This window comes from Chelmon rostratus, chromosome 24 (genome assembly GCF_017976325.1).
Source record: "Chelmon rostratus isolate fCheRos1 chromosome 24, fCheRos1.pri, whole genome shotgun sequence".
Classification (NCBI taxonomy): domain Eukaryota; kingdom Metazoa; phylum Chordata; class Actinopteri; order Chaetodontiformes; family Chaetodontidae; genus Chelmon; species Chelmon rostratus.
This window is the reverse complement of record NC_055681.1, coordinates 5059830-5085722: the sequence shown is the minus strand read 5'-3', so window position 1 is coordinate 5085722 and position 25893 is coordinate 5059830. Positions and strand designations below refer to the sequence as shown.

Below are 25893 nucleotides of genomic sequence, written 5' to 3'. Positions count from 1 at the left end.
TTTGGGTGAGAGTGAGTGTTGAATGCTGATAGGTGGTTTCACCGCACCCTGATTGGCAAAGAACCACAGAGAATACTTGCCAACAATAAACAGCGCCGAGGTCTGTTTACATTCAGTGTGAAAAGTCAACTGCGCTGGAACTTCATGTTAGAAACTGTTCCAGGGTAACAGGTTTGATTACGACAAACAAATTCCCACTTAGAGCACAAATGCAAAACAAATATTGGGATAATTTGGTGATATATTTGGCTTTAGCAATATGTACTGATGTGTGTTTTAACATTTCAGTTGATATGTACAGCTTTTAACTTGCTCAATGGTAGTAGGAAAGTATATTTTATTTTTTCTGCAGTTTAAACGATAAATCTAGAAATAAATATTACTCATTTATTGTGTAGCACTATTGAGGAAATTGCCATAACACAAAATACATAATTGAATATTTTATTACAAAAATAAATACCTCTGCAGTAAATTTACTGGAAGACACATTGGAGAAATGCATCCATCAAATGACAGACTATGATCAGTGCACTAACTGTGGCGGGTGTCGCTCTGCAGATTGTCCAGACTCTGGTGGTTTGCTGCTCTCCACGACCTCCAGAAGAGCCTCCATCTCTGCGTGTTCCAGTAGGTCACAGATCAGATCGTGGAGATCCTCCCCTCCTCTCATGAACTCCTACAAATGGACCAGAACCAGAAAGAGTTTGGATTAAACAAACCCCACTCAAAAGGCAATAAAATAAAGATGCAACTCTCACAAATGCCTCTTTTATATGAAAACTTTGCTGGTTTAAAATTACAACGACACACATAAAATGTCCAGATTTAACAGTTTCCTGTGATTCATGCAGAAGCTGGTGGCCCACTGACACTCATGCAATGTTTAACCTTAATGTCTCTCGTAATGTATCCAGTCCTGTGGTCAGTGACACGATCCTGGCTGAAGTTGTAGGTACGAATCCTCTCTGATTGAGAGCGTGTGCCCACCTGCAGTTAGAGACATGGGAGTAAACAGATAAGAAAGAAGATGCAGTTAGAAAGGACAAACATCTGCCAATCTTACATTCGTTTTCCAGGCAACAGTGTGTCCCTGTGAGAGGAGTTCGCTCACCTGCTGCTTCCGTGCCGTTTGCCTGTTCTCCGTCTCTTTACCCATCATGCTCTGGTAGAGTCTGGCCTTCAGCACACGCATGGCGGTGTCTCTGTTTTGCAGCTGAGAGCGAGTCTGCTGACACTCAGCAGTTATACCTGTTAAGAAAACCATGAAAATAGATGGTAACAGGGCCTGAGTTTGTATGAAATGAAAGCAGAACTGTTTCCAGTCCTGAGTAGCTTGAGAACTGTTCTGGCACATTTTACCAGTGGGAAGATGAACGATGCGCACTGCGCTGTCTGTTGTGTTGACGCTTTGACCCCCGGCACCTCGAGATCGGAATGTGTCGATGCGAAGATCCTTTGGATCAATGTGGACGTCAAACTGTGCACACAGGACACGAAGAGAGACGTACTTTTGAATCATGCTAGACTGATGAAGAAGCAGTTAATGAAGAGCGAAGGGTAAAGTGCACCTCCACTGGCTGAGGCAGGATAATGACAGTCATGGTTCCAGTGTGGATGCGCTGCATCCTGGAGGAGAGGCCCACCTCAGGGATCCTCTGCACCCGGTGTGTTCCTCCTTCATGCTTCAGATGTCTGTACACATTCTCCCCAGCTATTCTAACAGCTGCATGGTGCAAACCACCTGCAAACCACCAGTCAATTCATGTGGATTTGTCATAGGAATATAAGTGCAGGTGAAGCTAATAACATGAGCAGTGGCTCCATTTCAGTAGTTATTGCAATGCAATGCAGCAAGTGACAGAGTTTTTGGCTACATCTATGCTTGACAAGTCAAATCCCTTCTGCAATGGCTCAGCAGTCTGAACCCACATTTTCTGAACCACTGAATTGACGAAGCTCTACCTACAGCTCATATGTTGACTCTGTATTCATTTTCTGTGTTTCTGTGGAGATCAATTAAAGTAGAGCAGTAAGCAGTAAGCTACAAACCACAGAGCGATGACTCTCTCACACTGGAAACTAATTTTGTGGACAGACGTCATCAGTTCTCTAATGCTTGCAACTTTGGGAAGAATTTCTGATTCACCAATTTTCACAACGAATGACGAATTTTTAATGAAAATTTGTCTTTGTCTTTTCACATCTTGGGACCATGTTGGAAATAAGTGTTTTGACTTCAACATGTTATGCTTTGGGGGTTTTTTTTTTTCTGTGTCTGATAATACAAAATCAACCAATCAGTGACTTACCATAGTCAGCAGGAGTGTAGTTCAAAACCTCAAAGACCCAGTTCTTGTAAGAGGCAAAACCCTGATACATGTCAAACATTTCTCTGGTGAACTGTTGACAGATGTCACCTGAAACCACATAAGTAGAAATTCAGAAAACATACTGGATGTTGGTTATATAGGCATGCACCAATAATTATGTATCCCAAACACAGGTGAACTGTGGCTGAAAAGGCTGTCAGCCTATAGCATTGCTAATTTCAAAAGGTAGCTTGTCTGTTTTCAGTCATTAAACGACATAAAAAACCTGCTTGCATCCTTTCATACCTCCTGTTGTCCGTCCTGATACAACCTCCAGCAGAATATTACTGGAATCAAGAGGGTCAGTGGGCACAAGAGCTTTGATCAACTGCAGAGAAAGAAGTGCATCCATTAGCATACATTGTGCTTTAACTCATTTATGCACACATTTGACCATGTCTTTGTGTTCTTACATCTTTTCTTAAGGCTAAAATCTTGCAGGAGATTTGTGCGTCCTCCTCTTTCAACAGCTGGGTCAGTTGTTCATCTTCATCTTTGGTACCAACTGAACCTGCAAGTCAGGGGAAAACTAAATGTGGGGTTTTGCATTCAAAATATTTTGATGCTGTCTGCAATTTATGAGCGATTTTAACAAATAGCAATGACTAATCACCTGATTTAGAAAAGGAAATACATGACAAATGCTCTGACACAAACAGGACAACAGGAAATCATTTGTACAAAAATATGGACACCAACTGGGCTTAGACATACAGATTGCAATGCTTAAAAAATTTAGCTGAAAAATGCATCAACCTCCAGTTCTTTTATTAAAGACACTTCAATGCTGTTGAAGACATTACTTCCTATATCATTATCAAAGATTTACCGAGATCTTTACATTTTGACAATTATTCTCAAGAGAAATGCAACTACTCACTATGCAGAAGTGAAAGGATTTCCTCAAGGTCTTTCAGGGATTGTTCAATACTCTCAAACACATTTGCCAGAGGCAGCAGCTCTGTGTGTCTCTTCATGAGGACTTTTCTGTCTGACTCGCTGAGGTGTGCTTGCTGCAACTTCTCACTGAGGTCTCTGTACTCCTCCATAAGCTGCTGAAGATACCTCTGAACAGACGCATTCTTGTACAAGTCCCCCAAATCACTGTGACAGAGGCGTTTTGGTATTACTGTACCCCAGTGTTGCACCTCTATGATGGTAGTATGTTTCAGATTGGCGTGTCCTGTCAGTGTCCTCCATGCTCCTGTTCTTCTTCCTCTGCCGCTGTAAACGACACGGCTACACAAAGAGCACAGCCGAAACCAGCGGTTAGCAAGCATTTCACTACATTTAGGGAGCAATGAGTGAAGCAAAACAATTTTCACATGTGTTGTTTGGGTGTTTACAACTGTCAAAGATCATTTCAACTGTAGCTAAAGCTAGCCGAAGGAGACACCGGATGTACTTTGTAAAAAGAGGTCGATGAGAAGAAGAGAATTCTGGGAACTGTAGTTTTATCCAACACGGCAGTTAGCTAATAATCGGCTAACAAAATTAATATCTGGGGTTTTTAAATTTATTTAATTGCCTATCAATTTCAATAATTAAGTTGAACTAATGAGTATAATCTCAGTTCCACCTTCACTGGCTCCAAAGTTTCACATTTTAACATCAGTTAGCCATGGTAAAACAGTGGCTAACTACCTTAAGTCTGACGCCTTGCATAATGTAGTTTTGATGTTTAACATTAAGTAAATATAGGTTAGCTATAATAACTGCTGTCAAAATGTCAAACTGTGGACCCAGTGAAAATGGTAAGATGATATTAACTAACAATAAAGACTTATTCACAAAAAATAAATCAATACAATTGTGTTTTAAGTGGCTGAGCATATGCAAAGTGATTTAAAGTTAACAGAAATTAACATAAATTTTTTTGCTTTGTTAGCCAACTATTAGCCAATGTTAGCTCACTTTAGACCTGTTGGGATGCTATGAACTGTGCTAACTGTAGCTACACATCCATTAGCTCAGCTTCATCTTTCAAGCCCTAACATTTGATGACAAAATGACGACCAACTTATACTTTAGAAGTGGAAATGTAAATTTAGCTAGTAACAGAAACTTTAACACACTTTTTTCTGTCTCTGAGGAACAGAGGAGAAGCCTGGGTTTTCATTAACCAAGGCGGTGGAGGATATCAGTCAACATGGCTACACCCAGACTGAGGCTCTGAAAGAGAAACAGAAGACACTCAGCTCCTTGCAGGTTCACCTTTAAACCTAGCTAAAATCTCCATTATGCACTTAAAACACTTTCTGCCATTTAACTTTCCTGTATAAAAAGCATTGCTCCTAATAAAGCAGATACATACTGTAATAGATGGCAAATAATTACAAGATATTGGTTCAATTTTGTTTTACATTTATCAAACAAGTTTGACTACTCTCTAAAAGAGCTGTGAGCATGTGAGCACCTCCTTGTTTTTAAAGCCTTTGCATCTTAAAATTGTACTTTTTGGGGATTAAACACTGGTTTGGATGTCATCATCCTTTTTCAGGCAACTCTTTCAGATGCTGAGAAGAAAGGAGAGATGACAGAGCGGGAGCTGAGATCCAAAGTGAGGGAAATCCTAATGCTGGAGGGTGAGATGGAGCACCTGGAGCGTCAGACCAAAGTCCTGTACGATCGCTGTGCATCCATCAGCAAGGAGAACACAGAGCTCCAGACTGCGATAAGCGAGGAGGAGGAGAAGGCTCACATGGCACTGGCAGGGTTCACTGCTTACCGAAACAAGATGGAGGGTCACAGAGCAGCTGTTTTGCATGCGGCGAGCCAGACGGAGGCCCACAAAGTTCTGGAGGAGAAGAGAGCGCTGGTCAGGATGCTAACACTGAAGAAAGAGGAGCTGAGGGAAGATTTGGAGAATCCAAATGGAAACACAGTGCAGATGGCAAAGGTGGGAAAAAATTAACTAGATGATCCTGAATTATGTTGATATTTTGAAACTTTATAGATCATGTTGTTTGCCTTTTGGTTAATGTTCTGCAGGGAGAGATTGATGCTCTGAAGGGGGAAATCTCTGTGATGAGGAAGACTACAGCTGAGAGGAAAGAGCAATTGCGAAAAGAGTTTGAAACTCATACCCAGATAAAGAAAGACATTGAGGTATAGCAAAGAGAGGTTGTGAATTTATTGACCATTTACAGTGTGGCTTTCCCCTATTAATAAACTGCCTGTTTAGATCAAGATATCATATGTTTACTACCACAGAAGAGCATGAAAACCAGAATAAAATCCTATTTGAGAAGCTGGAATCAGTGAATTTTTGCCATTTTACCTTAAAAACAAATCATAATTGTTGCATTTTCCTTTGATAGACTAATTAACTAGAGCAATATGGCTCTAATTTATTTGTTAATATTGAAAATCTTCATCTTTCCAGATCCAGAACAGGCGCTATGAAGCCATCGTCAAGCGCCTCCGCTGCCAGCTCAGCAGGGCCCAGGCCGGCCACAGGTAACAATAAATGCAAATTCAGCACTAGTAATGATACCATCCATATTTATACAACTAGGAAATGCTTCTGTATGCTTATGTATGGATGAGAAGTTCAATTAATGTTTTGCACAGATGTTATGTCAAAATTGTGCTACTTGTGACCAAAACCAGCTAAAAGCCAAAAAATAAGGAACACATTTTGTTGTTTTTGATACAGTTACAATAGGATTTAGCAAATTTTCATATTAAGTTGACAAGAAAATCATTTACTGTTCCACCCAGGGGCCTATTCGGAAGCAGACTACTCCAAGTAGAGTAATGTTCCACATATTAAATGCTCCTAAACTGTCTGCTTTAGGCAAATGTCTGAAGATATCTACCACATGGAGAGAGAGCTGGCTGAACTCAAGAGGCAGCTGGAGTCATCACAGGACTCAGCGGTCAGTGACCATTAAACAGTAGCACCTTATATATTTTGTTGTCAGATGAAATGTCATTATGGGTCAGTTTTAGGAAGATTTGTTGCTGTTACTACAATTGAACAACAGGGGGCAACAGTGTCAAATACATGTTAAACTTCAGCTGTTCAACTTCATCACAAAACCCTCACCAGATATTAACATGAAGGTTAATGCTGATTGTTTTGTCAGAGAGAAAATAGTAGAATGATTAAAGTATTTGTCTTTCATCGCATTATTTGATTCTTTTAAAAACAGAACATGCAAGAGTGTTTCACCAAATTGGGGACAGTATCAGCAGGGCGTGGGATGGGATTTTAGGTCAGGTGGTGACAGTGAATCAGCTTGTCCAGTCAGTGTCCACAACAGTGATTTCCTGAACAAAAGTGTCTGTTCTAACTGTCGATTTTGATGGTGCTGTTTTGGTACACGCTGTTCCAGCCTCCGCTTCACTGGGTCGCTTGATGGCCTGCGAGGTGACAGTCCCACTGCCGGCTAACAAGGGCGTGACTGTGCTACTTCAGCCATAACTCAAAAGTAATTGAACAATGAAAGTGGCTTTTCAGAAAATCACTCCACATCAGAAAGTACAGAAAGCTTCTGAGAAAAGCTACAACTTGTGATATCTAGTCCATAGTTTCCCCACATTTTGTCATATCTTCTCTGAATTATATTCCTTCACACTGCACGCCTCTTTGTATTCCTGGAACAATTATATAAAACCATGATAAGTCATGGAACTGCATAACTGTGCAAGCTGTGAAAATATACTCAAATGTTATAGAAAAGACCAAATTATAACATATTGGGTTTCTTGCAGCTTTCGAAATTTTGAAAAGACAAAAAATACCCTCACATTTCTGTCTTTTTCACTAGTTTTCTTTCATTTTTCATGAGCAAGACGATGTTTTGGGCCACACGTGGTTTTCTCAGGCTTTTTGTGGGAAAATATTGTCATGTCCACGTAGAATTGAGAATGAGATCACATTGCAAAGGTATGTTTTGTTTTTTAACCACCATCTTCAAGGTGCTTTTTGATGTTTGCGTGTGTGTGTGTCCTGATGATTGCCAGCTTTCCAAAGCTGACCTGGCATGTGTGTATATACAGTAGTTAGTCGACTACTAAATAACAAAATGAACAATTTCAAGACACATACGTGGAACTATTTAAAACCAATTATTCTGTCATATTTATAAGGGAAAGTTACAGATTTTGAGCAGTATAGTGTTAGTAACCCATAGTTCCTGCTGCTTTAATGTATAATCAAAGAGTCTGGTTGAATGTGTGGGAGGTAAAGGTAAATTAGCCAAAAGTTAGGACTGTTTTCATTACCCACTCAACCACAAATTGTAGTTTAGTGTGCCTTGTCCTCAAAAGGTTCGCTAAGGGAGCCTAATCTCACTGACCCTATTAGCATGTTCCCAGCCTGACAGCCCTGTGCTCTGTCCTCACACACTCACAATATTCCACACAAGGGTTTGTGGGTGAATGTGCTGCAAACTGCCTAAAAAAATCCGCTTAGAAAGGACAGTGCAGTATATACAGAGACATGCTGCAGTGTCACTGGAAGAGTGAATGCTCCCCCCTTTGAGCATACACATCGTACAGATCAGCCACGTGTCTGCTTGCATCGCTCTTAACACCGTGGCCTTTTCAAATGCACAACACTGTATGGCTGTTTCTTCTCTATGCTAGCTCATGCATTCTCAGGCACTGTGTTTGCACTTGCATAATAAGGGGTTTCTGCTCTGAGGAGCAGCTCCTTTAAATAAATGCCATTCATATCCTCCTATCCAGTCCAAGCTAATTAAGCCCTTGCTAATTAGGGAATGAATTGTACACCAGCCTTCTACCACATGCTGGTTTTATTTATGTGGCTGTGACACATTTGTCTACTCCACTTTGGCATCAACCGTCACTTCAAAATGTACTTGGCTGCTGAAATAGAAGAGGGGGAGTTACGGGATTTACAAACGACGTAAACATATGTCAGTATAGAGTTTCTCTTTCTGTAAAGACATAAAACAACTTATTCAAGTATATCATCCATAAAGGCTGTTGTACAACTACTTGTCCTGCAATGGGATTATGTCGTCGTGACTGAATAACAATATAATATCTGTTGTTAAAAACATCTCTTTCACCTTGTGTTCACCTTGTGTTGGCCTTTTGATAAATCATGTGCCAATAAATATGCTTGGCAGGAGAACAGCTCATTTATTTCTCATCTCCAGTAGATGCAGCGCACTGTTTATTAGCTTTGCCTCTACAAACCAGTTTGGTCCACAGAGAACGGACTGGAAGCTGAGGAAAGAATATCAGTTGATTACAATCAGTCAGAAATTTGGCATCCATCCTCCAGTCTGTCCTGAACGAGAATGACATCAAAAGAGTCCCCTGAGTTGGGATTAGTGAGATATTTAAGGTTACTGAGAACATATCTCAACTAAGATCTTTGTCTTCTGTCCCAAGATCAACAAATATAATCCCAAATAGCGAATAACAGATGACAGTGGCACACATGCAGTAGCAGAAAACATCTCTTTTGTTGCATCTGTATGAATTGTTGCATGACGTAGCTCCTGCAGTTTGTTTTGTATAGTTAATGCCAAGCTGCAAATTCTTACCAGAACAGAATGTGACAACCTGTAATTTTACATTCCTGTCTCTGCTGCATTATGTTTTGCACAGTCGCAGCTCTGCGTAGCTCCCCTCTCATCTCGTGCTTGATTAAGCGCCTCTGACCGGCACCTTTGCGGTTGCTTTCACCTCCTCTGGCTTGCTCTCCATCTATGCTGTGTGGAGGCAAAGGCAGCTGACCAGGAGTGTTTGAGAAATTGTCAAGTGCATGCCTCAAGTGTTGGCTTGTGTGTAATAAATTCTTGAAACTGAGGAGTATTTACTGCAGAGTTCGGCAGAGTGGCCAACAAAACGGTGGTTTGTAGTCTGTGCAGGTGAATTACCTGGAAACCTTTCAGAAGAAAAAACAGTCCTCTTTCATGAGCCCAGGATCCAGACTTGAGGAGCGTCCACATTGTAAGTGGATATTTAAATCATCTACGAGAAATGACCTCGAACATCATTAAGGAATAGTCTTGCTGAAGGTTCGATGAGAAGATTCATATCTGACCATTTCATATGAAGCTAAAGCCAGGATGTGATTAGCTTATCTTAGCTTAGCATAAAGACTGGAAGCATGGCTACCCCCTCCTCAGTGATAGAGTGTTGATAAGTATGCTTTAGGGGTACGAGTGGAAGATTTGTTTAATCTACCAACAGAGGCAGACTAGCTGTGGCCCCTATTTTTAGTTTTTACGCTAAGCTAACTGGCTGCTAGTTGTACATGTGGCTCTATATTTAGGTTTCTAACATCAGAGTATGATCAGCCTTCTCATCTAACAAGACGTTTCGTGTGGTTTGTCAAGCAGAAGCACCAAACATTCTTTGGATCCAGCTTCTGAGATGTGAGCATTTGCCACTTTTATGTTGTGTTTTGTTTGTTTTCTAACTTGGATGAAATGAAATGACACCATTTAAAACCAAAAGAGATCGAATTCATAAAAGACAAACTGAAGTGGGATATCTTTGCATCTGAGAGGCTTGAACCTGCAAATTCTGTCCTTCTATACTTGAAAAATGTCATAAACAATTGATGCATTGCTGATTATTTCTTTATGTGACAAATTGTTTCAGCTCTGCTTCCACCAGACACCTTATACCGTAATATCTTATTATCATTAACCACTGACTCCCACCAAGCAGCTGGTGAGTGGTGGGTGGCAAGTCACCTCAACTGGCTCTGTGTGTGTGTGTGTACACACACAATCAGCTGAGCCATTGCGTGCATAAACACACTGAGCAAAGTTTTCCTCTGTGACATCAGCAGTGTAATCACACCCGAGGAAAGGTGGGATGAGCTTTCCGAGAACAAGAAACACTTGAAATACGCCTCAAATGACCAACGTCTCCAAGTCAGGAGAGAATACAGCATTTGTTTGCTCTTGATCTCAGAAAGATGGGCTCAGTTTCAGAGGCTGAACTAGTATCAGTTCCCACAGACACCAACATCTCAGTGCTAACTTTAATTGTTTTGCTCTGGCTTTAAGAAGCTTAGTGCTCCATAGATCCCGCTGGGCAACAGCACAGTCAACTTTGAGTATGGATTTACCTCCAGAGGCCTGAGGGACTTTATTTACCTTCATTTGTTTGTGCAAGTAATTACTGTCTCTGTAAAGTCATCCAGACAACTAAGATAAGGTCCTGTCCCACAAGCAGGAATCCTGATTTACGAGATAGATCCCTGGTCTGTGTCGCAGGAAAAATAAGCGTGTAGTTTGTGCGTGGATGACCAAATTAAAAAGGAGCGAGGAGGATATCCCTCAGAAGGCAGGGTAACACACAGGGAAACCACTGCTGGCCTCTAATTGCTCCCATTGGTCCTTGTTAGACTAAACAGCAAATTAACAGTTTACCAACTAAACCTGACAACCCCCCCCCCCCCGCTTTACTCTGCTCAGATTTAGAATAATCCTCGTCAGCATGTGATTCATTGATGACTAAAATCTTTTTCTTCTCCCACTGAAAACAAGCCCACTGGGTGGGTCATGAAGGTGTTTATTCAAGTAGTTTCTGGAGGGTGAGAGCTGTGCCTTGTTCTGAGGTGTTCCAGGGTATTGTAGGGTGTGGTTGGGCATTCGTCTGAGGAATGTTTTGGTTTGCACAGGCACGAAATGGTCCACTGGTGAATGGGACTTGGGATGAGAGAACTGAGGAGCATGACGTGGCGAAAAGGCCTCGCTTCACTCCAGGAAAAGCCCGGGCCAAAAATAGATGTAATAAAAAACACCTTTAGCCCACAAACACGCCTGTAACGGAGCCCCACCCTGGTATGTACCTGGGCAACGCACAAACAAACACATACATTAGTGTCCTGGTACGCTTGTCAGATAACAGGACAGTTAAAATGCAAATGAGAGCATGTTCAGTAACTTGCTTCCTTCATATGATAATAGTGAGCGGCATGGATGTTTGCTTCTCGACGGATGACCACTTGCCTCCGCACTGAGAGGAATTGTGACATATAATGATTTATATAGACTGAAATGAACCACAAATCCACTTGGACACACACAGTTATACAGTATATATATACAGTCTGCTGGGCATGTGTATACATCTAGCGTCCCTGCCAAGTGTACATCTGGAGGCGTGCAGAGTCAGGGCTTCACACCCACCCACCCAGCAGTGAGTCATTTTTGTAAATGCTGCTCAGCATTTTGTCGTCTTAAATCCTCATCCAACACTAACTGTGGTGAAGCAGGATGTCTCAGTACAGCAGTACCATTTACACCATTTCAAAATCCTCTATTGGAAATTCAAGTCCTGCATTCATAACATATGTCAGAGTTATCTTTAGCCTGTAATATCAAAGCTAAAGTCCTCACTATGGAAGCATTACGGGCTGTTGTCAGCGTTACACAATTATTCATTCTACTGGTAGATTATTATTAGTGCTTTAACATGTGAGCAGCCTTTTAATGATGCACAGCTAATTTTATGTTTTGTACTTTTGTTGGGTTGATTATTTGACTATGTGGCAAAGTAGAGCTGATTCGTCAATGACTTGATTGGCTGATCAATAGAAGATTCCTCTTTTATTCCTCTACTATTTTGATAATTGATTAATTTTTGATGTAATTCTCCAAGCACAAATGACAAAAGTAAACTACATATCAATTTCAATATGCTGAACTTTGTGAATGGTGATGGAAATATTTTGCTGTTTGATCACTTTTTGTAGACTAGACAATTAATCCATTAACCAGCAGATTAATGAATTAATGAATGTAACTGTTAGTTGCAGTCTATGACAATGCATTGCATTTTATGGGCACAATATTAAAGTACAAAGCCTGTATTTTACAGGTACCTAGTTCCAGTAAGTACAGGGACCTTGGACAATAGTTACTTTCCACCCCTGCAAACTGAATGTCTCCAACAGTATAAACAAACAACCCAACAAAACTTTATGAATAAAGCACATTTTGTTCCAGGAAGAAGAATGTGCTGCACAGAGCGTGACCACAGAAGCAGCAGCCACAAAACAATGTGGATGGTGAAAAGATAAAAAGGTTAGAAGCGAACACGATAAAATGCATATACTCATATGCATAAATGCATACGAGTAAAAAACTATTAAGAAAATTAAAGGTAAAATAAGCATTTAAAATCCTGTTTAGTAAGGCCTCAGATTATGCAGGGACACTTGTCACTTCTGTCCAGACTCTGTGATTCAGAGAATGCACTGCATGTGTGATGACCAATTAGACACATTAAGAAGATGGGTCATTTCAGTGAAGGTGTTAATTAGTTTGTGCATGTTCAGCACAGTGCAGCAGCAGTATTGGACAATGTGTTGTGTAACGTTTGCATACTCCTGACTCAGTGCATTAAAAATGTATTTCACATGTCCTCCTTGCAGTGAAGTTAGCAGCTTTGTCTCTGCTAAAGTGAGCATTTTGGATATGTGAATGATTATTGTGTAAAATAAAAAGGAAAGCCCACAACGCACCAGCATGTTGGTTCATTTTGTCGCTAATCTCCCTGCCATGATGATCCAGATTAATAAAAAACGTCCTGATCCAAAATGCCCTAATTTGGGAGCATGAACTGACATCAGTCTGGTGTCTGTATTTTGATCCCAGGTCATAAATGCACAGTCAGACAGCCCTTACCATTTTATAGCAGCACACTTTTGGCACAACACTCATAACTAGCTTGTTAAATTGCCAGTACAGTCTGGGACAATAGATGCTCTAAATGCCAAACTGCGACACAAGCGATGAGAAGGCCGATTTAGTTCCTCCGCAGCTAGAAAGTAGGGCAGCTAGAGGGAGCAGCAGGGAGTCCCGGGTCGTCCATTACGTCATTTGAACAAGTGCGTGCTAGCAAGAGGAGGGGGCCTTGCCTCAGCTTGTTTCCGGTCTGTATCCTAATTGCAGATAGAAGACTGGGGCAGTGAATTATGAATGAAATTGAGAAGGAAGCGGCGGCGGGAAGGATCTAAAACTCAAGCATCTCCTCTCCCCAGTGTCATTTTTGGTCTCGCATGTGGAGGCTGAAAAGCTCTGCGCTGCCCTGCACATGCTGTTCCCAGTTTCTTCCCCCTCACAGAGAAACCACAGCTGCAGCTTTATCACTCTGCAGCGACATCCTCCCCTCAACTCGCCATTTTTCTGTCCCTAAAATGTTCCCATGTGACTGCGAGCAACATAAACAACCTTGTACAATTTGAATTTTCTTATCATGCTGATTCATTCAATAGATTCTTTCATTCACTGAACATTAGGCAACAACCCAAAACCCCATAAATGTATGGATAAAACTGGCAGTCTTGGTACCACCTAACAGCAGCATTAAAAATGGCTACATGCACATCACCTGGGATGGGCTGCCATTATTACAACCTGCAGGGGACGTCTGCTAACTCAAGCCAGTTGTATGATTGTTGTCAATAAACTTGTTGTCAGTAAAGTTGGTTTTAATTATCTGGACGAAAAACTTTGTTTGGTTTTCAGGCTGTATTAAATTGAATTTAGTCATTATCGGATATGACACAAACACGACATTGGCTTCAGTCCCAAGATAATATGTTATTTCAAGCATCGAAAAGTTCTACTTAGTTCTACTAGTGTCTGAAATATAGATATATCGGATTGGATTAGGGTGAAATTTCACACAAACTCATCTTCTCCTCAGGAACAATGGTGATCACCCCCCCCCCCCAATCAGCACCATCATCATCAGTTTGTTTTATGGCCTGCAAAACCAATGACGTTATCATCAGGATCTGCTGTACTTTGGGCGGAGTAGCAAACATTAGCGTAGTAACATGCTAACCTAAGATTGCAAACATTAAACACCATACCTGTGAAACATCAGCATATTAGCATTGTTATCGTGCGCATGTTAGCATGATGTTAGCATTTAGCTCAAAGCACTGCTGCAAACAGCTTCAGAGAGCTGCTAGCATGGTCTGTAATGTATATAAGTGGTCCAGGCTTAGACAATAGACAACATTATCCTCCATGGATATTTCTAATTAACTATTCATTTGTTTGCATCATATTTTATCCAGACTCCTCTAATATCTCAGCTGAATTAAGGTGAAAGAAGGTCTGACTAATTGGACCGACATAAGCATCATCAGTGGTGGACATGATATTACAAACCCTACTTCAAACACCAGAAATGAAGGTTAAATATAGGACTTACAAAACATCTTGCTTCAAGCTACAAAAATGATTGCAAAGGAGAGATCATGCTTTATGGCTGCACTTCTACTATGGCACGTTAAAAAAAAAAAAAGAAAAAAAAAAAAAGAGGGTTCCAGACCAAGATAAACAAATCATGCAAACAAACCCAGCAGCCCTTTTCAACTCCTGCCTGTGAAGAGGCTGCTTGTTTACCACTCAGCACTGTACACCAGGTGTGTGTGGGTGTTTAAACGCCAATATTTGCCTTTTTCCTGCTGCATCAGTGGTCTGGATGGCTGCAGGTCCCACGAACCATTTGGTCTGCGTGAAGAGTCCAACCTGGAGTAGAAAATCCATTACAGTAAACATTAAAGCTCATTTTGGCCTTTGCAGACTCCCAGTTTTGTCATGATTTCATCGTGCTGAGGTGTTTCATACCAGCATGTGAATTACGAACCATTATCAGGCTGCATTCAAGTCAGTCACCTACAGAGACTCCCTCTGGAAATAATCCCCCAAAACATGTCGCATTACAAGCTTTGCTGTCACGTTGTTGTCTTCTTATTCAAAGCGTCTTTGTAAGCAGTAAATGTCATGTTAGCTTTGACACTTTGTGTTGTAAAACTTCCAAATTACATGCAGCTACGAAACAGCTCAAAGGATGAGCGGGTGAAACCTGAAAAGTCAGTGGTTTTCTTGTTAAAAGCACTTGAGATCGACAGTATTCTACACATTCTGCCCACGCTGTGCTGTTTCGTGACTGCAGCTGAAACACCGACCCCTCCTCTCTTTTGTTTGCTCTCTCTAAAAGCTTCTGCTCGGGCTGGCGTGCATGTGTGTGTGTTTCTTTGTGTACATTTGTCAGTCTGTGTGTGAGTCGCACTGAGCTTCGATTCCCACATTTCTAAAGTTACAAATACAGTAATAAGAACGTGTTGGGAACATTTTGAAGAGGAGATATGAATTAGTCTGGAGGCTCAGGTGTTTTAGAGACTGTTATAGAAGTATTAAATCGATTGTGACAAAAGACACACAGGTGTGTCTGTGTGAAAGAGACAATTCAAGAATGTGTTAATGATAGGAAACTATTTGAGCACTAATGTGAGGACAGACATAATTTCATGGTGGTAATTTTCTGGAGGTATAATTAAGTCTAATTCATTGCTAATAAATCTAAATGTTGCGTGGACATTTCCTGGAAAGAACTGTTATTTGATTCTAATTACAGAGAGACATACAAATGTCCTTAAAGAAAAACATCCATTTAAGCTTAAGTACATTTTCACTAAACACTGCCTCTATTTTCCTTTACTGGTACCAAATTACACTGTTTTTACCAACGCTTTTTCAAGGAAACTTCTTTAAGCTTTTTTCCACATATTTTGATGTAACAACAGTAGTTTTGTCCAGTTACACAGTAAGAAACAGCAGCATTGTCTTTCCCAAACTGTAGTTTACAACTCAACACACACCATATTACCTTTATTCATGCTATATCCCATATACTGCAGGCTCTGTGTGTCCCACGCCTGACGCTCATGTTTAATGCAGCTCTGCACCTGTTCTGATGAGGACACACTGTACTGTGAGTCCACACTGACACAAATGTGAAAAACAATGCAAAGAATGGAAATGTCTTTGTGTGTGTGTGTGTGCGTGTTGGACAGACGCATTTTTGATGGATGCAGATGTGTGTGTGTGTGTACAGTTCCAGTTGGCTGTAGTATACAGCCAACTGGAACCGTACACATATGTACAGACTGTGCTGGAACACCCTGTTCTTCTCAAAGCCTAAAAGCCCTCATCTGAGGAGAGGTGGGGTGGGTGAAGTGGGTGTCGCCCACAGTGGGGTTGACCTAAATATCAACCCGGCATATGTGTGTATCCATTACGTCTTTGTGTCAATCGATGTTGTCATTTTGATTCGGGACAGTTATTATTGAACAAAAAAAGACGATCAATGTCTCTTTGTCTGTTTTACTTCCTCCGTTCTCTGGATTTCTTCCACTTCCTTGATGGAAAGAGTCATGAATAAATAATACCCACACATCATCTCAGCCTAGGTAGTAAATCCAACTGAAATATGTAAAGAACAGCTCAGGAAGGAGAAAACTCGTCCTCCTCCCACTATGCATTGCTGTGGATTGCAAGTGCATCAAGTCGAGAAGGATAAACATATATTTGGAGTCTATTTTTATGCAAGTCATGCTGAGTTTACACAGTGAAATATACAGAGCCAGACTGGAACCAGAATGTCTTGATTCTGCAACAGAACTGAGAAAACCTCACCTCTAAAGATCCAGAAACGTCGCCCATCTAATATCCTTGTTCGGTTTTAGCAACTTTCCCACAAGTGAGTCCATGCATGTAGTTCAGATGTGTCTGTAATGACAGCAGGACAGAGAGGACTGAACAGTGCAGACATTTCAGCTTAGCACATTTTCAAATCTATGGCCTGTTAGCTGTCGTCAGAATCAGTGGATGAGTTGTTAAACTTGAAAAACACTCACTAAAAGCAGAAAGGTGGTCCTGAAGAAGGTGCTGTCTCCCCAAATATCAAGAAGGCAACAGCCTCATTGCTAATCCAGGTCAGTCTCCAGCTAGCTGCTAGTAACTGCTGCAAAGGAGCCGTTTAGCTCAAACCTGCTGAGTGCGCCTTGTCGTCGTAGTCCCACCACAAACTAGCTGCTCCAGAATCTGTTTGGCACCAGATCGAGCTCCCGAGAGTGACTGCTGTTCAGATCTGCCCAAACTAATTGTTCCAAACTGCACCTAAATTTTCATGGTAGCTGCAGTTATTTATACACTCACAACGCAAATCTGACTCACAAACTGTTTGCTGTTCACGATCTGATTACGGCAAATTAGGATCAGCTGGTGGTCGCTGCATCCAACTATGAGGCTTTTGATTGGCTATTACATAAACACATTCAAAAGAAACATGGCGACTGTAGGGGTGATAAACAGTGCAACCCTGACTCCATACACATACAGTCATGTTGCATTAAAACAATTTGATGAGCAGCACCTCATGTGCCAGAAGCTGCATTTCTAATGTCGTCCTCAGATTGTATGTTTCTGCACTCCGCTGTGTTCCTCTCTTCTTCTTGCCTCTGCCTGCACTTTCTTCCTGCTGATGTTGCTCCACGTGTCACTGACTGCTGCCTGGAGCTGGACTGAAAACGTGCAGCAGGCCCACAGATTGAAGGAGGGGACATTTTAAAAGAACACACGATATTTTTGGGGAAGATCGTCTCACCAGACAAGCTAAAGGTCGGGCGCCAGACTATTTAATGTATGTCAGGAGATCATTTTCATCATTACAGTGGCTGCTGACTGTACTGAAGATCTTTCTTTTCTAATCTTCATAAGTGTTAATGTCCTTTAACATGAGTCGGATGTTACAGTCTATGAGTAGTGTGAGTATGGAGTCACAACAGGGTTCATGTTTAGAGTCAGTTTGAATGATGTTTGTTTGTTTATGACTTCACATTTGGGAAGTATTTTCATTACATTTCATTTTTTGCATGTATCATCCTTCATCATTCATTCCAGCCGTGCGTGACGTCGCCTGTACCGCCAGCGTCTGACGAGACTACACTTTTCCTGGCCTGGTTTATTTGCTACGAACCAGTTGATTCAGTTTTCTTTTTTGTGAGATTTTAAAAGTCAGACTCAAATTAGCCTGACAGTTATATGGAAACATGTTTAGTCACATCAGCTGTGTTTCCATGCATTAAAATGGTGAAAATTTGAAAAACAAAAACCATCGAAAGATTTTACAGCTGGCTAAAGTGGAAAAGTGAAATGGAAACAGACTTAGTGAATAACTCATGGCACACATGAAGCATTTTTTCAGGATTAGACACCTGGCTAATGTCGAATTGTGCATCAAAGATTCAAAATCACGAGTCGACAGAGTTTGAGTACTAATTTAACGATGAATCAAACAGCCAGTGAGCGCAATGAGTGCAGTGTAATAAGTGACCAGTGGTTGGGTTCACTGGTCGGCACGAGGAAGAAACAGAAGGCTGTTGATTTCTCTTCCTGTCTCAGAAATAGGAAGCAAACAGGAAACACTGCTGTGATAGAAGCTGACCTCAGACCACGTGTGTTTATATTCGCGTGTGTCTGCGGTTGAACGCTGTGTACCAGACGGAGGCTGAATCAGAGTTCGGACATTGGAGGGTACACAGAGATATAGTTTCAGGAGCACTGAAAATGAATGAGGACGTATTACAGAGTGAGTTTCAGTCATCTTCACATGTCTGTGCCTGCACGACTGACTGACCCAGATCAGCTCCATCCATCTCGGTTGAATTGCTGCTTATGGTCGAGCTGCAGGAGAGAGGACTACACAATCACTCCCCAAGTACTTCTGCCTCAAGAAAACAAGATGCAAAAGAAGCTTTGTTGTGCTGGAGAAGCATCCGAGTGTCGGGCTAAATGGGAGGAAAAGATATTCTCAAGACAAATATGCTTTTGGGGAAAGTCAGGGTCTGTTTAACTCTGCTGTGGCAAATTATCTGCACACGTAGCACACCCACTCCCTGTTCCTGCAAACAAAAAGTAGGATTTGTGAGTTTCTGTGAAGGGCTTTGCATGTTCTTGCAGATGTGTCCGCACAGACAGGCAGATGTCAACCAGATGATGCCTTAGACTGCTTATTTACACAAAGCGTCCAGTATCTGGGCCGATCTAACATCACGGCTGCATGGCTTCCAGATCTGTGCTCCTGCTTTGCTGAGAGGCCTCAGGCGTTTGTCCGCCATTTGGTGCACACCTGCTCAAACACACCCGCTGTGGTGGATTTGCACTAAGTAAGAAGACTAGCACACACAATATTAATAGTATGTAAACACAACACTGGATCGCTTTGACCTGAATGATCATCAGCACGAGTCTTTCTCAATCAGGTCACATTCGCATCGATCGTCAGTGCCGGCGAGGAGCAGCACTGACGCCCGCTGAGCGCTCAAGCTATTTTTGAGATCGCTGTGGTTTTAGGTCACATTACTGTCTCACACAAGGTCGAGACTTCTCTTTTCTCTGGTCTGGACCGAGTGCTGAGTGGAGGCAGAGGAAGGACACATTCAGCGCTCACGCTGGCATTGTGACAGCCGTGCATGCACTGATTGTCGCTGATCAGCACATTGTCTGCAGAGAACAGCCTGTCTCCACTTGACTTCATCAAACAGTTGATGGCCCTCTGTGTAAGAATGGAAATCAATTACTGGTGATACCACAGTGTGAAGCAATTATCTCTCTGTCGAGCCCCGTCCACGTCTGCAAAGCTTTGTGTTTCTAGCAGTGATAATGGTGGAAGATGAAAAGATTTCAAATTAAATGTCATTTTTGAAGCAGCCGGTCTTTGATTTCAGACAGCTGGAGACAAAAACAGGCTTATCTTTTCCATCTATCTAACTGGCTCTAGCAGATTTTATCAGCTGGAGCTAGCTAGCTAATTATGCTAATGTTTCAGCTCCATGAGTTGGTCTCCAGATGACTTTTCAATGTTTTCCGCAGCTGAAATGTTTCAAAAGGAGAATCTTCATATGTTTTATGTACTTGATAGCTAGCAAACATGATATGTGCTAATGCTAAAAGAGTGAGGCTAAAGCTAAATGTCAGTATCTTCACCAGTTGATAATCCATATAAAACAAAGAAACAACAGTGTTGTAATTTAACAGGACTAAGCTTGTTAGCCACAGAGTTAAAATTTCTGTGTTTCTATGAGACCAGTCATCTCTTTCTGTTTAGCTGCTAGCTTACATAGCTAGCTGGTTTGTGCCTCCAAAAAGTACATTTTCAGTGAAAGTAAGTGGAAAAAGCTTTTAGAATAAGGACTAACCAGTTTGTTTGGTTAACAAAGTAACGTTCGTGTATGTGGCTGAAGTGCAAACTTTCTTAAACTCAACGAAGAGCCGGACAGAGTTGCTAACGTTAGCTTAAACTCTGCAACCAACTCCCACACAGTGGAGATGTACTACAAAATGGATGTGCTAGTCATGAACAGGACTTTTTACATTGAATTTTTTGAGCCGACAGTTGATGTAGTTAGTTTACATCAGGCTCTTGGCCTTTCTCAGAAGTAACACTCCGTTGCTGCTGGAGGATGTCAGCTGGTTAGCCGAGCATGCTAACGACTTCAGCTTCTGTTGAAGCAGATAAACTCACTGTTTAATCTATCCCTTCCACTTTTCTCTTGTGTTTTTGGCACAAACTGTTGAGATGCCTGCTATCAACCTCGGTGCAGCCCCATGCACATCACTTCAACGTGTGGAGAAACTGGCACTTTTGGAAAGCATTGCGATTTTCAAAATGTTCCCCAAAATGCGTCAGAAGTGGAGGAAACAAAGTGCAGCGCAACTCAGACACAGCGCAGACACGAATGTGTTTTTAAGCATGTTGATTTGTTACTGTCGTCTGTTTTAACTAGCGTGTGGTGTGTATTTTATGTGTCTGCAGAATATAACTGGCTATCCTGATGAACCGTGGCTTCTTCTATTGTTATACAAACTAAAATCAGACACATTATTCTTTATTATTTCTGTACAGCTCATAAACTTGAAGTCCTTCAAGCGTCCTTCTAATAAACTGGAGCAGCCTGTGCCATAAACAACCTGATTAAGAGGAAAGCTCTTTAAGTGAACGTAGCGTCGTCGGGCCTGTTGTTGTCTCTCCTGCTGTGTCACTTGAACAATAGCGTAATGACTGTCTGGCTGCATGGAGAGGAGACATACACACGCAAATTCACTGTATGTCAGCCAAAACAAACAAAGGATTAAAGTGAGGCGCACTTAAGAAGAATCCAGCTTTCATTCAGAGTTACCGCACCTTGACAGCCGGCTGTCTGCTTCACCTTTCTCCTGATCATTCTGTGACACAAGACACAATTAATCAGATGCATTCTCGCTGCTTTTGATTTACATTTGCTGCTTGAAAATGACCTATATCCATGCTGATACAGATTTCCCAAATAAGCAGTAAATTCAGGCCTCAGCATTGCATATTTTGCCTGTGTGTGCTCACTGTTGTGTCGTCACTACAGATACCAAACCAGGAATGCAACAGCTTTTTCACATCTAAAAATATGATGCAGACGTTCAGGAAACCAGTCCAACCGGATTTACACGATAAAGACATGTTTCAGACAGCTAAGTGAGGAAAAATCATTACCTATACAGAGCATCAAGCTCAACCGTGCACTTAAATGATCAGTTCTCCTCGTCAACGTGACCACGTCACCATGGTCGCAGACTCTTCTTGTTTTGACAGCTGAGAGGGAGCGAGGGAAGGAGCCGAGGGGAGGAAAACTGGAGGATGAGGGAGGGCCGTAATACCCCATAATCCCCTTCTCTCCCCAGTGGGGCGGCGGCTACGTGCCTCTCTCTCTCTCTCTGAGCTTCTGTCTGTGGTTTGTTTTGAAATTTCAAAGGGCTGCCGCTCGCCGGCGAGGGCACGTGCCGCCAAGAAATGTGACTTTGGACGGAGGACAAACGAGGACGGGGACATACTGGAGAACGGACCTGCTGCACGCTGATCCCGAGCTCCCCACAAAATACCAAATCACTGACTGCGTGGGTGTGTGATTGGGAAAGTGTGCGAAAATACAAAAATACTGAATCAGTGAACAGCCAAATATTTTCCCGCACTATCGACAACATGTGCTTGTCAAAAGATGCACACACATATTTGAGGATATTGAGGGTAAAATGGCAGCAGGGTTTGGGCGCTAAATGTATGCTGGTGGTGTGTTTATGGGAACATCTTGCATGAAAATATGAAGTACTGATATGCTGTCGTGCATTAAGCATAAAAGAAACACTGTTTTTTCTCTCTTAATTCTTCAGGGTCAGTGTTTATGCTGTTTGTGAATGAAAGAATTGAGAATCTCTTTCTAGGCTTTTGCACCAGTGTTTGATAACAGGACGACAGAAGGAACTCCACTGCAGATCTGAACACCAGCTGTGGTGCAGAGTGTAAACCAAAATGCTTCAGACTCACTTCGTCAAACTGCACCATAAAAGCCGGTATGAAAGACAGACTGTTCTTCAGCTCTATTGGAGGAGGAGTTGGAGGAGATCTTCCTCGTCTCTCCTGCTCTATTTAAGCGCAGCCATGTGTTCACGCCTCCCCTCAGCTGCCCAAACACACAGACGTGACCCAGCCTCTTCATCCAATTAACTGCGGCCAGAGTAGGAGAGCTGGCAATTGTCCGGGGATGTACACACATACTCCTATTGGCAGGACCAAATGATGATGTATTTCGTATTTGCTGCCCTCTCAGGCCTGTGACAGCACTTTGAAATAAGCGCCATGTTCATGTGATGACTTGAATCAACTGATCGATTTAGGATCAAAGGGTTCTCTCAATAAAACATCAGACTAATGTGTCTGACAGGAATTGAGACAAAACACCGTCTGCATGTCTGATCCCACGATCCTCTGCCCAGGTAGAAAGGAAGACGCGATCGGACCCAGCACGGCCTCAAACCAAGCTTTGGTTTGGGGAGATTTTTCACTGGAATCAATCAATCAATCATTTTGGCTTCAGAAAACAGACTGACAGTTCAGTCCAATCGTCAGGCTACAGTAACATCATGTGATATTTGGATGGAAACACTTAAATTGTGTATTTTCTGCTTCGGCAAATACTGCTAAAGATCTCTCTTTCCCTGTAAACTGATTTTCAGCACAGTGACATCACCAGCTGTGTGGTCAGATGTTTCAAGATGGATTTTCCTCCTTAACTCCTCTCTAAAATCTGCTCTTAGCCTCGGTATATTTGGGATTTCGCAGCGATGAGAGCGCTGTTCACAGGTTTTCTTTCTGTGTGTACAAACACGAAGTGTATCTCTGATGCCCCGACACCGGACAGGCTAATCCCTACAAAGCAACTCAGGGGACACAGGAGGTGGGGGGCCTCCCTGACAGTCTGGAGGCTCAGGGTTTAACCAGCAGGCCACCTGCTTTCTTCAGAGGGAGGTCCAGTAAAGGGGGTCAATTTTGGGGCAGAATGGTCTTTGCATGTCTGGAAACAGTAGGCCAGAAAAAGGACATGTTATGTGCGTACTGGAATAAAATATGTGCTGGCTGGTCACAGTCAGAAACAGCCTAAATATGCCAGCAAGCCCACCAGGACTCTATTGGTGGATCCCAGCATATAATATAAATAATTGGCCTCTATATTTGTGCATCCAAACATCAGCAGCGGCACAAATAGATGAGGTTAATCCGCGTGTGATCCCTCGGCCTCAGAGCACATCCTGTACCCGCGGCAGCCTGCTCCAAGAAGACACCTTTTGTCAATGAAACAGGATTTTCGAAAGTGCCATCTGGACACGAGAGCAGGAGCTGTGTCTACACCGAGCGAGCCGGCCGCTCCGAGGCCAGGATCCGAGATCAGACATGAGGAAGGAGGGCGGGGGGGCGGAGCAGGGCAGGCAGAGGACCTTTAAATAGACATACATTAGATCAAAGACTGCTGTTAATTCCATTTTGTCCCAGGACACCTCAAACTGAAGCTCTTATCCTTCTCAGGTTATATTTCATTATGCTAAAAAACAAACAGGAGGCTGCTTTGATTTGAGAAGAATCATTTGACTAAAATAAAAGAATATCACATGAAGTGGTTTGTTTTAATTTAGGAAACACGTAAAAGGACGTGGTTTTGATTGCCTGACTTCAGAGGAAACTGAGCTCTGAACTCTGCAGCCAAACGGGAGGAAAAGAGTCTCCTAAATGTGACTAAAAATATACAGAGCCACTCAGCTGCTGCACCTCCAGGTCAAAATTTGTCCTGGAAAATAAAAGTCTGCCACTGTCTCGGTGTTAAATTGCATGTGCTTCCTTGCATGTGCTGGCTGAAGCAGTTTGGTTCATTTTACATTTTCTGATTTCCAGATTCCTGAGCTGAAATATCAGGTAAATAGTCAGAAACAGCGGCGTATGAGATATTTCTACCTATATAACTAAAAAAGTCTGTTTCAGTGTTAATAATAGCAAAGAACCTCCTGTTGTCTTTCTTCACGGTTGACTGGGTCTCTCTCTTCTTATTTTTATTAATTTTTTTTCATTTCCTACATCATGTTTTGTAACATACAAATGCACTGATGCAAAGACCTGCTTGCTGCCATGCACCAACCTCCTCTCAAAAATCAATAAAAACACTCCCCAAAAAACGTGTTTAAACATTCCTGCATGTACGCTGGAATAAATAATAGTGAAACCGTACTAAATGTTATTCCTGCACGCTGTTGTATGAGAACATCTTTACACACTAAGTGGAATATGACGGTTAGAATATTCAGTTTTTGCTGAAACTGTTTTAGAAACGTATTGATTCAACTTTATGATCTTTTTGGGGGCTTTTGATTTATTTAATATTTAGTCCACTAACTGATACAAACTTTAATGTAAGTAGGTTTTATTTGTATTAAACTGTATTGGTTTTAGCATACTGAATATCCTGGCATGCTGTTTTTGTTTAATATTATATTATAGCATGAGTTATGCAAGATGGCCTTGCTGATATGAATAAAATTATGGGTTTGTATAAATATAGTGTACAGACTGTCAGTTTTGTACATGTTGGGAGGAGATTATGAAAATAATTTCAAGTAATCCTATCATGTTTTTTTTTACATTAATACTATGGAGACATCAAAGCAGAACTATACATCCATAAGGGATTAACATGCAGAGACACTGTGTGTGTGTGTGTGTTTGCATGCATGAGCTAAAACATACTTTACTTTCCTCACATCCAAACATGATGTGTATTTTCTTGTTTTCCCTTATAAAGCACTTTTTAAGAGGGAGCTACATTACATACCCTTTACTGTCCTCACAGGAATATAATGAGGATTTTCTTTACACCTGCATCTGTAATATAAACAAACAACACAGAGGCATTAGAAAGCTGTGGAAATGTGTAAATAAATTGAAGGCGGTTTAAACCCACCAAACACACGTCTAACTGACACGTTCAGACGCTGAACGCACATACTTGCGCAGCCTGAACACATTTCCAGCTCCCACAATCCTCACGTATCGTCGTATGAAATCAATGCGCGCGTCCGCCTGCGCGCCCTCGCTGGAGGCGTGCGGGTCCACGTGAGGCAGCGGTGGGCGGAGCGACCACGGCATGGCTTCAAGGGGGCTCGGTCGTATGGAACCAATGACAAGTCACATATAGATAAATATTTACATGGCGGTCCGCCACTGCGCATGCGTAATGAGATGCCGAGTGCGGATCCTGCTTGTAACTGGGAGAAGGCTATTAGCTGGAACATGTTGAGTGAAGACCACCTGTAACTGTAGAACTGATTCACTTTTTGTCAACCTGCACTTTCACATTGAT

General features: G+C 41.9%; 2 protein-coding genes across 3 annotated transcripts; one reads left to right on the top strand and one right to left on the bottom strand.

The window, feature by feature from the left end:
* Positions 1–50: 50 nt before the first annotated feature.
* Positions 51–3762, bottom strand: mtrf1 (mitochondrial translational release factor 1). 2 transcript variants are annotated; one of them, XM_041966282.1, is made up of 9 exons: positions 3253–3762; positions 2786–2883; positions 2619–2700; positions 2313–2420; positions 1572–1744; positions 1363–1480; positions 1115–1251; positions 892–990; positions 51–679 (listed from the first exon to the last, which is right to left on the bottom strand). In XM_041966282.1, the coding sequence occupies exons 1-9, from the start codon at positions 3650–3652 to the stop codon at positions 527–529; spliced, it is 1368 nt and encodes a 455-aa protein (XP_041822216.1). In that variant the 5' UTR covers positions 3653–3762; the 3' UTR covers positions 51–526. The 2 variants fall into 2 exon arrangements, with proteins under 2 accessions (XP_041822216.1, XP_041822217.1); XM_041966283.1 differs by having other exon boundaries at positions 1647–1744.
* A 336-nt stretch (positions 3763–4098) lies between these two features.
* LOC121627679 (coiled-coil domain-containing protein 122-like) lies at positions 4099–23943 on the top strand. Its single transcript, XM_041966706.1, has 8 exons — positions 4099–4126; positions 4465–4580; positions 4873–5271; positions 5364–5480; positions 5758–5831; positions 6172–6253; positions 23410–23516; positions 23790–23943. The coding sequence occupies exons 1-8, from the start codon at positions 4099–4101 to the stop codon at positions 23941–23943; spliced, it is 1077 nt and encodes a 358-aa protein (XP_041822640.1).
* Positions 23944–25893: the final 1950 nt, after the last annotated feature.

Bases quoted from the DNA above. Each gene is read 5' to 3' on its own strand.
- mtrf1 (XM_041966282.1), bottom strand. From the start codon at position 3,652: ATGCTTGCTAACCGCTGGTTTCGGCTGTGCTCTTTGTGTAGCCGTGTC. The intron at 2,701-2,785 runs GTAAGAACACAA...CTTTCTCTGCAG, and splicing joins TTTTAGCCTTAAGAAAAGAT to TTGATCAAAGCTCTTGTGCC. The intron at 1,252-1,362 runs GTAAAATGTGCC...TTTTCTTAACAG, and splicing joins CATCGTTCATCTTCCCACTG to GTATAACTGCTGAGTGTCAG.
- LOC121627679 (XM_041966706.1), top strand. From the start codon at position 4,099: ATGTCAAACTGTGGACCCAGTGAAAATG. The intron at 4,581-4,872 runs GTTCACCTTTAA...ATCCTTTTTCAG, and splicing joins AGACACTCAGCTCCTTGCAG to GCAACTCTTTCAGATGCTGA. The intron at 23,517-23,789 runs GTCCAGTAAAGG...CCTCGGCCTCAG, and splicing joins CCTGCTTTCTTCAGAGGGAG to AGCACATCCTGTACCCGCGG.